We start from the raw sequence: 12035 nt of genomic DNA on the forward strand, positions 1-12035 counted from the left end.
CCTGTGTGTGTAGTAGGGTTATTAAAGTATAGAAGTTCAGTTGGCCTTGACGTGCTTTCATATTAAGTCTGTAATGCCATCCTTCAATGTCATTGTTAGTTCTTACACTTCGATCAAATACACACCAAACTTTGGGAGGCCACATTTCTGACGTAATCCATGTACTGTTTATGTACTCTAAAAGATCTAAGAGTGGTTGTGACCCAGCTGCTTTCCTACAGAATCTTATAAAAAGTCCTTCTATGTGATCATCAGGTACATAAGGCAGAGAAAGCAGTTGTCTTACAAATTTGTAGGTTTTGCTATCATGTGTGTAAGCAGACTGGAGGCCAAGAACTTTCGCCTTCCTCCAAACTGCTTGTCCCCAGTGAAATGCACAACCACGCATAACTACATGTGGGAAAACTTCTGGGATAGCACGCCAAATACTTTCTTCAAAATCAAGGATAACTTCTTTTACTTTTAATTGTCCATCTAAAATTTCTTTGAGTTTACTAAAAATTATCCTATAATCTTTACATCTCTTACCCGACATTAACACAAACAACAGAGGCGTTTGTTTTACGTTACCATCGCACTTCATAAATGCGTGAATACTAAAAAGCTGGGTAAAGGGTCGCCTCACTACTTTAAAAGTTCCATCAACATACCAATTTCTTGCTTTAGCAAGTAACTGAAGCTGTTCTTGTGTTGCAAACAATAGGTGGCGTCTGTCCCCTATACTTATATCTGCTTTAAGAAATTTAGGTGGAGCACATTTCTTGCTTTATCAAGTAACTGAAGCTGTTCTTGTGTTGCAAACAATAGGTGGCGTCTGTCCCCTATACTTATATCTGATTTAAGAAAGTTAGGTGGAATGTGCTCCTCACTAATACAAAAAGTTAGGTCACTGGGCTCAGCAGGTCTGTTAGCTCGCCGCTTCCTGTTTGCTTGGCGAGCTAGATTCACCGGTGCAGGTAGCGAGGCAGTAGGCTTTGTTGGATCAACGTGTTCAAGAAGCACTTCCTCCACGATTTCTAAAGCTGGGCGAAATACATCATCCATTGCTTTGTCTTTAATTAACTTTGACACCATGCTTGTAGTCAAAGGACATGCTTCCGGTGGGTGTGAATGTTCATTGGCTCCTCTGATAAACACTCCGTTCACTTCCTTTACCATCATGTTACAGGTAACCTTTTTATTACGTACGCACTGCACAGCGCCAATGAACACCAACATTTGTTTTTCTTTTGTGTATGAAAATCGTAGACTGTCCAGAAGTTTCTGCTTGCCCCTTTGTGAAGATGCACACATTTTTTCATACGTTATAATAGGTGGATGAGCCTCAGAGCAGTCCAAAGTGTCGTTGTCCAAGGTGTCTTCGTCTAGACAAGTTTCAGAATTTATATCATCCACTAACGCCTGGGTCGGAGTAGGTAGATGATCCTCAGGGCAGTCATGTACAGCGATGTCTTGTACAGAAGAGCAAGTTGTGCAGCTCCAATTCACGTCAAGACCCTCCCTTACAGCTCTTCTATAGTCCTCCCTTGAAATCCCAGTCTTACAGGTTCTGTGTTGCCACGATTTACATCCATCACACAACAATGCCTCCTGTAAAAAATCATATTCCGAGGTTCATGTCGATATTTTAGTGTACACTAGATATAATCAGTATTACAGAAAACTGTTCAACATAGTTACAATAAATTCAATTAACGATTAAATCCTGTAGTCTCACCTGTCGAGGACGCACTACGTCTTTGCACACCAAACACTTGTCCATGATCGGACTGCCTTCTGCCGTGTACAAGTGATATCTGGCCTGGACATCGTGTGAGTGAACCAAGAATCACAAATGTGTGAAGCACTCTTCTCTGTGCGATAGTTCATGATGGTTTGAATCTAACAAGTGTGTGAAGCACTCTTCTCTGTCCGAGTTCAAGTTGGTTAGGCCGTGATCCCTTTAGGCCGAGAGTCATTTGGGCCGTGATCCCTTTAGGTCGAGAGTCGTTTAGGCCGTGATCCTTAAACTCAGTGTTGCAAACCCTGTGCTGCCATTCTTGACAATGGTCACACTGCAAAGCATGCTGGTTGAATCGTACACGTCGAGAGCAAACAACACGAGGAAATGTGGTAGGCATCCTGAGCGATGAGGTGTGAGGGAATAGCGAATACGCAGAATTTGACTTCAACACATCATCTAAGTAAGCAAGACTTTTGAGACTTTCGAAATTATAGGTTTCGAATTTAGTAATATTTTGAATTAAGTAATTGAGACTGTTTCAAAATTAGTATGTAGGTTTCGTAATTGTAATTGCTCTTGTACGGACACGGCAAGGTTTGCTGTGCGACACAGGTGTGAGAGGTGGCAGGACAGGAAATGTGATAATGGTGTATCTTGAGCTGATTAATGGCAGCTGTGAAACCCGGTATTTTCAATGACTGGGTTTCGTGCACTTCCTGCAGTACCTCATAAAACGATTAATGTGTGTGTATGTACGCTACGGAACATAGTTTCCACTGCATATAGGTCTCTTCCACTGTATATAGGTCTCTTCCATTTATTATCTTTATTTTATGGAGTATCGATCTCTCGATACATTATCAAGAGTATCAATAAAACTCATTAGCATGCAATCACGTCACACTTCTCGCCTCCACAGTATTCCTCCAGCATCGACTGCACTATAAAAACTATAAAAAGGATCTCAGTATTACGGCCTAAACGACCCACGGCCTACAGAGTCGCGGCCTAAACGACTCTCGGCGTAAAGGGATCACGGCCTAAACGACTCTCGGCCTAGAGTGCTCACGGCCGAAATGACCAGCTCCCCTCTGTGCGATAGTTTATGATGGTTTGAATCTAACAAATGTAGTGATAATACACATTCATACGTGAAGCCACGTGCAGCTTGGACATTTTTTTTCCCACGCTCAAATGAAGCGGTTACTGATTCGTGATTAAAGAGATAACTAGCTCGTGTATTGCTTACATGTAGTTTACAGTGGAATTTTAATAATAATAATTAATTTAATAATTACGGCTGCGCCACTATTATGACAATTTGTTTTTTCATCCTGAGTCGTAGGGTAATGAAGGCAAATGTAGGATAATTTCAGTAAGTGTGTAGGGCGGAGACGTCTGTAGAGATTGGCAACACTGCCCACAGTTTATGATGGTCCGAGTCGGCAAACATGGTGGTCCGACTTGGTATTTCAGAAAATGAGAATGGTCCGAGTTGGTCCAAAAGATGGTCCGAGTTGCCTTTTCATAATGGGCCGAGATGGAAAAGGGCCGAGTTGGCCCTACCCCGAGCTGTAGAGAGAAACTTCGCTGGTTACATTTTTACTGCTGTTAGAGGTGGTGGTGGTGGTGGTGGTTATGGTGGCGTTGGTTGTGGTGGACAGTGAAATCCATTACGAGAGAGTGATAATAATCTGGTTATAGTTATACTCGAGCAGCGGGTATTACCACCTGTGTTTATAGTGATATTCAGTGATACTCATAATATAATGTGATGCACTACGAAAGACTGTGGCTGTATTAAGGAGCCCACTGAGGGAATCCGTAAGTAAAGACCGAAACAATGTAAATAAAATAGATACCTTATTCCTTTAATTTTGTACTGACTTATGTGTTAGGTTCATTTTAGCAAAGGAAACACTGATGATTACCATGAAGCAAACCTGAAATAAGATATACCATACAGTTCATATTGTATAGAGGCATCCGTTAACACAGCTTGAACACTGCCATAACTTCTTTATTGCAAGCGTTTGGACCTGTCAAAATCATTACAATAAACACATCTCAAAGTTTTTTTTTTTCTCATCTTAAGTACCCAAGCATCATTAATAAGTAGATCAATATGAAAATTGAGAATGGATGTATGTAGAATTCACCATATGCTAAGTACAACTAAAATCAATCATATAACCAATCAACCACACTGATTTTCACTTATAATAATCATTAGAAATATAACTCACAACGGTAGCTCCAGCCGCATATGGATTGTCTCCATGAACTTTCCGAACGAGTAGTTGGATTCATAAACTGTAATACATGAAATATTCCCTGAGTAACTATTAATCTTAATAGCCGACCGCACAATCACATTAACAGTCATCATAAAAGATCATCACTTATACAAACATTTTGTCGATGAACATCACAAATGTTTGACGTGAACACCAGCTGATAAACCACCACACAGTACTATTATAACCAAACATAGCCATACATACCAGCATAATACAATAATTCCAAGTCTTGAATAAATATTACATCCAGTGATCCATCACAACACACTTCAGGTAGGGGCGGACACGAACTAACCCTGGCTGACCGTTCGTCGCCACCTCACCTCCCCACTGCCACGTCACAAAGACGTGCGGCTTGCGCACCTTGTACAGAGCTTAATCCTCGTCTACATAAATACACTGATACACGAACTAATTTAGAAATAAACAAATAAATAAAATTTATATTCAAATCATCATCAGACTGATGATACACTCCACCCCACAAGCAAAGACACTCCACCCCACAAGCAAAGAAATGCTTATGTACATTGTTCCTCAACAGGGAGTAGAACTAATAATCTATGAACGGACCTCTTTACCATCATATCAGGTTCACCATCATATTTCATGCCAGGTTTAGGATTTTTGTATCTTATAGTCACGTTCCTTTCTTTACCATCCTAACTCTGAGTTGCCTCTGCTATTTGAGCCAGTTTCCATTTTCCCACTACTGCATTACTATCTTGTAACAGAACAATATCTCCAGGTACAACATTTCTTTTAGATACTCGTACGTGCCATTTCTGTCTGACTACGAGAGTAGGAAAGTAATCACGTTGCCACCTCCTCCAAAAGTTTGACACAATAATCTGGATAAACTTTAGTCTAGGTTTTGGGTCAACAGTATTTGTCCACGTTCCACTGGGAACTTTAATGCTTGTCCTTCCAAGAATAAGATCATTGGGACACAAATAACTTCCAAGGTCCAAGTCAGTTCCGGCCTTAATACCAACTGGTCTCTCATTGGTAAGGTTAGCTACTTCAAACAACGCAGTCTGTAGTTCTCCGAACGTTAGGGTGCTGTCTCCAACCGCCATCGTGATGGATCTTTTTATCACCTTTATTAGAGCCTCGCTACATCCATTTTGCCAAGGGGCATTAGCAGCTTTGTTAAAGGACCAAGTCATACCTTGATTTGATCCAAACTGCAAAATATCTGATATATTCCAAGTGCTCACCATTTGTCTAAGTTCCTTATTAGCTGCAACCAGTTGACTTCCTCCATCAGAATGTATCATTTTGGGAAATCCCCTCAGAGCTACAAATCTTTTGAAAGTGGTTAGAAAATCCTCTGTACTGTAACCTTCAGTCAAGTCAACGTGAACTGCTCGGCACACAAGACAGATGAATATTACTCCATATACTTTGCGCTTTGTTCTACGCTTGACTGTGTCTTTAACATAAAGGGGATCAAGCAGATAAAGGGATGTGTGGTAAAATGGAGGAGAAGGCTTCAGTCTTTCTGGTATCAATTGACCCATTTTCTGACCTTCACAAATCTTGTTCCACTTTCTGCACTTCACACATTTATTCTTGATAGATTTTATTTCTCTACGAACACCAGGAATCCAGTATTTACTTTGCAGTTTGGCCAAAGTCACATCAATTCCAGCATGATCAATGTTATGTAAATGCTTAATATATAACTTGGAAAATGGATGCTTACAAATAAGAAGGGTAAAGCTATTACAGTTCCAGTTATCTTTGAGCCATTTCGATATTCTCTCCCCAACTACAATAATACCTTCATCATTTATACTAGGACCTAATCTTTGGTGTCTGGTATTCCAGTCAGAGGGAATATCCCTTTGTACTTCCTTAACCCATGATGTTTCAGCGAGATTTAGCATCTCAGCAGATGGATTGGTAAATATGGCTTTGAAGGATTTTTCTCTGAACACCGCGAATACTCTGGGGGTTATTCTAATAAGTTTGTTATAACTACTGTATTTCTCTATGTTCATTATACTAAGGTTCAGATTTGGAGATTTTTTTAAGTTACACAAGAGAGTCACGCCCACTCTATCAGGCAAAGAGTCTTCGCTAAGTGATTTACTAATGGGCCAACTTTTCATTTCATGTCTTAAGTAGTCTGGACCATTTTGCCATACTGACCCCTTTCCTAAGCAAGTAGGGGGAGAGGGCCTTGTAGTTAGATCAGCAGGGTTATCCTTTGATTTGACCCACCACCACTCATTCGGACTTGATTTTGTCTGAATCTCTGCAATTCTTATTGCAACAAAGGTATTGAATCCATACGATTCTTTCTGTATTTGTGCCCTCACAATAGCAGAGTCTACAATGTGAACAACATAATCAAATGTCCAGTTAAATTTTTTAACATTTACCTCCCTTAGTCTACATGCTAAAACAGCTCCACATAATTCCAGTCTTGGAACCGTTAGTTGCCTGGAAGGAGCTATCCTACCTTTAGCTGCAATGAGATTTGACTCATAATTTCCAGGCTCCAGTTTCCACCGAATGTATGCACAAGAACCATATGCTTGAGTGCTACTATCAGAAAATACAACAAGTATTGGGTTTTCTATAGCAGATGCAGGTCTTAGACATCTCTTAAAGAAAATGGTTTCTAAATCATAAAGCTCTATGAAGAAGGACTTCCATGTTTCTCTTTCATCATTTGATAGTGGGTCATCCCATCCCCTGCACTTCACCTCGTCACCTAGGGTAGAATTACCGCTTGGAGTCACCAATTTCCTCATCAATAATTTAGCTTTTAATGTGAAAGGTGTAATTAGTCCTAGTGGATCATAAACTGAAGCAATGTGACTCAATATTATTCTCTTAGTCAGTACATCTGGAAGCTTGGCTGTAATGTCTCCTCTAGTCAGGTCAGGCCCTATGTGAACTTTACGTTGCTTTTCAGAAAATTCACCCTAACTTTGTATGTGAAGTCATCTTCCTTTGGATTCCAAATCAATACTAGAATTTTTTCTTTATCAGTGGAATGTAGATTGACATTACTAAATGCAGTATTTATACCAGAAACTATCCAGTGCTTTATCTTGAAGTTTCCAGATGACAACACTTTCTCAGCATTCTTTATCAAATCATAAGCTTCAGCCTTCGTGTCTGTGGAATATAATATGTCATCTACATAGGTGTTATTGATAATCATATCCGCTATTTTAGGACAGTTGTTTACATTAATTTCAGCAGTACGTTTCAAAGCCAACATTGCTATAATTCCACTTGGTTTATCGCCGAACGCTACAGCTGTAAGAGCATAATGGTCGGGTACATCTTTTAGTCTCATATCTCTCCAGACGAACCTGTGAGTGTGTTGATCTAATAAACTGAGTTTGATAGTGTGGTACATTTTGCTGATGTCACCGACAATTGCAATCTCTCTTTGACGAAATCTAAATAAAACAGTCAACTGATTATTGAAGACATTCGGACCTTTACACCAGTAGTCGTTGAAGACATGACCCATATATGATGCTGATGAATTAAAAACAATTCTGAGAGATGTTGATAGTGAATCGGGTTTATGGACCTCATGATGCTGCACGTAGTGAATAGGACCTTTATAAGTTTGCAGTTCTGTTTCTGATAATTTCCTGCATACATTTCTGATGACCATGTCCTCTATTTGATCCTGATAAGATCTGGAATAATTAGGGCCTAATTTAGCAAGTCTTTTCTCAGTGGATTTCATCCTAGCAATAGCTACTGAAATATTATTAGGCAAAAGTCTTGGGTCTTTTGTCCAGGGATACTCCACCGTCCACTGGCAGTTTACTTCATCATAATGTAATCCCTTTTCTATGATGGCTAATTCCTTTTCTTCCTTTATAGTGTAATCATTATTTCCAATAACACATTTGCCACACTTACAATTACCACATTTGGGAATACAATGAGTTCCTAGATTGTCTACATCAAAGAAATTGTCAAGACTCGCCTTAATGCTGGATTTAGATTCCACCAATATATCATTGATATGAGAAAAGTTAGCCAAATGATTCACTCTGACACTAACGTGGCTATTACTGTTACCACGGGATTTAATACGAGGGTGAGATCCTCTGATACAAAATCCGAACCCATTTTGCATTAACTGCAATTTGCCATTTACTCCTACAACAGTGGGCAATAGTTCGCAATTGTCAGCACCTACAAGTAGATCAATACTTCCACTGGGTCTTTCAATGTCACAATGTGATATCTTGTGCTCTTCAAACAGACTGACAACATCAGAGACGTCCACTTCCACTAGGTTAGAAGATATTTCCTTCATTCCTACTGCTCTTATGAACAATTCGTTTCCATCCTTATCTGTGAGAGGGAGCATGTATTCTTTCCTAGGGAATTTTTCAGTTATATTGCCCACTTTTGTCATTGATAGATCTATGTCTCTGCTCTCTAATCCAAATTTTGAAGCAAGCGCGTGCGTTATGATCGTTATATCAGACCCTGAATCCCAGAGTGTCGTTACAGGTCGTCCCTGACTTAATACTTTACTGATCATTAACAGTGTCTTTCTTATCAATGGTGTATTTTGCCTTTGACTTGTGCTGTGAAACATAATTCCTTCTACGTGAGCTCGATGCAACATGTTGTGATGAGGTCTACTACAGCGGATGTTATTGTTCCCTTTAACATCACATGTTCTTTTCAAGTTACATTGACTTGCTACATGAACTCCTCTGAGGCAGTTGAAACAGACATCATTCTTCTGCAGAGCATCAATCTTCCCATAATTATCCATCCTTTGAAATGTCGTGGACTCCAGGATATCATGATTATCAGTACCATGAAACCAGCAGTTATACCTAATTTTGTCTCCTGCATGCGAATTTTGACTACCACTATTCGCCATACTCGTCACAATGTTGGCTAAATTGGTCATACATTGCTCTAATTTCTTACTCTGACATTCTTGGTTTTCCTGAAGCCTTTTTATAGCTTCCATTATAATGTCACCTGAATCATCCCGCACTCCAAAATCTGGAGTAAGCGATCCTGCAACATTAAGCACATTAGATTTGTCTACATTTCCTGTCACTCGTATACTGAAATCCATATACTCAAGTACTCTCTTCTCTCTTAGTAAGAATTTAAGCAGCTCATCAAAAATCTGATCAGAGTCAGTGATGCTTTCAGCTAGTATGACCCATTCTCGTTTTTGTGTCATAGGCAAAATTTTTTCGATATGATTCACTGTGTTACTTGTCTTCATTTCAGCTGTTAGGTTCATCCTTTTCAGATCTAGCCAACATCTTTCCACCTTTTCGACCATTTTCACAAATCCTATGGTATCTCCATCAGCAAGTTTTCTTAATGTCTTAAGATCACAGAGAACTACATTAACAATTTTCCTTCTGTTACCATACCTTTCATTAAGTCTCTCAAACATTTCATCATAGTCAGTTTCTACACCTTTGACAGTTTTAAGTGCTTCACCTGTCAAGCATTGTTTCAAAGTGAATGGATCTTTCCCGAACGAATCTTTCATTAACCTTTCAAAATCTGCCTTGACTGTTGGGTATTCGCGTACGTCACCATCAAACATAGGAGGTTCCAACGCTTTAACTTTCACCTTTTTATCACCCGCATTATTTACCTTTGATAACTGATCCAGATTTTTAACCAATAATATGTGACATTCCTTCCTTTTTCTGTCTAAGTCAATGATATATTGATCCTCTTCATCTAAAACCTTGTCCTCAGCACCAGTTACACTCAAAAAGTCTGTATACGCTTCATGGGCACTTTCGACTTCCTTATAGACACGACTAACCTCATCACAATTGTGTTGTAGCACTGGTATAGGATCCTCTTGCAGTACACTTTAATGAAAATGTTGCTCTTCCTGGTAAACTTTCTCTTGGTGGTGCTTCGTTGTATCTTGAGTTCCTCCATCTTCCCTGAATCCACTTCTGCCATCCTAGAGCGTTGTCCAAATGTATGGAGGCATCCGTTAACACAGCTTGAACACTGCCATAACTTCTTTATTACAAGCGTTTGGACCTGTCAAAATCATTACAATAAACACATCTCAAAGTTTTATTTTTTTTTCTCATCTTAAGTACCCAAGCATCATTAATAAGTAGATCAATATGAAAATTGAGAATGGATGTATGTAGAATTCACCATATGCTAAGTACAACTAAAATCAATCATATAACCAATCAACCACACTGATTTTCACTTATAATAATCATTAGAAATATAACTCACAACGGTAGCTCCAGCCGCATATGGATTGTCTCCATGAACTTTCCGAACGAGTAGTTGGATTCATAAACTGTAATACATGAAATATTCCCTGAGTAACTATTAATCTTAATAGCCGACCGCACAATCACATTAACAGTCATCATAAAAGATCATCACTTATACAAACATTTTGTCGATGAACATCACAAATGTTTGACGTGAACACCAGCTGATAAACCACCACACAGTACTATTATAACCAAACATAGCCATACATACCAGCATAATACAATAATTCCAAGTCTTGAATAAATATTACATCCAGTGATCCATCACAACACACTTCAGGTAGGGGCGGACACGAACTAACCCTGGCTGACCGTTCGTCGCCACCTCACCTCCCCACTGCCACGTCACAAAGACGTGCGGCTTGCGCACCTTGTACAGAGCTTAATCCTCGTCTACATAAATACACTGATACACGAACTAATTTAGAAATAAACAAATAAATAGAATAATTTATATTCAAATTATCACCAGACTGATGATACACCAACCAGTCCCTTTAAAACAAATACATTGGATAAAACTGAGTACAGACAAAGCACCGAGAGATTAACTTTAGATCCGGAACAGGGCGAGGAAAATACAGATACGTAAATACAGAAGGAAAGAACGAGCCGGCTGGACTACAAGGGGTCGGCAGAGTTGCTCATAAATTCGTACCTATTCTCAACAAGGCGAGCAGGGATTAGTGCGTGAAAGGAGGCAAGCCCAAATGGTTTCCGCCTGCCTGGAGATTCTAGTTCGTTGCATCTCGCGTGTGTGTGTGTGTGTGTGTGTGTGTGTGAGGGGTGGGAGGGAGTGTGTGGGTGTGTTAAGTGAGGTGTATTCATCGAAACATTTTTTTTTTCAGTCTGCTGTCTTTATTATCCTAAATATTGAAGCGACAAACAATTAATCAATATCGGCCGTCAGTTATCGATCAGACAGCCAATCATTCACTCGGTTCAGTAATCCTGGGAATTTATCAGTCCTGTAAAAGTTCATCGTACTCTGTCAAGGTATTATTACTCACTCACTTTTTCACTCACTCACTCAATTCGTCAGTTCATTTATCAATGTCTTGCTTTAATTATGTACTCCTTCTTTCGGCACTTATAATTCCGGAATGTTGTATGGGTAGTCAGTCAGTCATTCAGTCAGTGAGTGAGTGAGTGAGTCAGTCAGTCAGTCGATCAATCATTCAATCAATCAATTAATTCATCATCGTCCTGGAAAAGCGAATACTCCTCTACCAAGGTAAGATGAGTACAGGAACGAGTAAGAGAAGGAAGTTCACCTGTTCCTGCACCTACCTATCTATTCTTTAACATTACATCCCTTACCATGTGCATTTATCCGAGCGTAAAATATATGTTTAGATAAACCAGATAAAAAAAGCACTGTAAAAAAAAAAAAAAAACATAAAATCTATCTCCTTAGCAATCTATATCTACTAATCTATAAATCGATGTAATTAATCTATCTATCTATCCATCTACGAAAGCAGACTGCATTTACTAACTAACCTAGCATCTACAAACTCACCATAACCATCTACTCACCTACCTACCTTACACCAAACACCTTACCAACCAACACGCCTATCTGCACCCACCTACCCATCCACATCCACACACACACACACACACACACACACCCACAACCTCCCAGTAATGCGTTGTTCTCACCTTCCCTTTCTACCATATCTCTTATTACGATGCCTTCCCACACTCCCCTTA

General features: G+C 39.5%; 1 protein-coding gene across 1 annotated transcript; it reads right to left on the reverse strand.

The window, feature by feature from the left end:
- Positions 1-456: 456 nt before the first annotated feature.
- On the reverse strand, positions 457-2060 carry LOC135097668 (uncharacterized). The gene is made up of 2 exons (XM_063999617.1): positions 1718-2060; positions 457-1590 (listed from the first exon to the last, which is right to left on the reverse strand). The coding sequence occupies exons 1-2, from the start codon at positions 1760-1762 to the stop codon at positions 724-726; spliced, it is 912 nt and encodes a 303-aa protein (XP_063855687.1). The 5' UTR covers positions 1763-2060; the 3' UTR covers positions 457-723.
- Positions 2061-12035: the final 9975 nt, after the last annotated feature.

Source organism: Scylla paramamosain, unplaced genomic scaffold (genome assembly GCF_035594125.1).
Source record: "Scylla paramamosain isolate STU-SP2022 unplaced genomic scaffold, ASM3559412v1 Contig28, whole genome shotgun sequence".
Classification (NCBI taxonomy): Eukaryota; Metazoa; Arthropoda; class Malacostraca; order Decapoda; family Portunidae; genus Scylla; species Scylla paramamosain.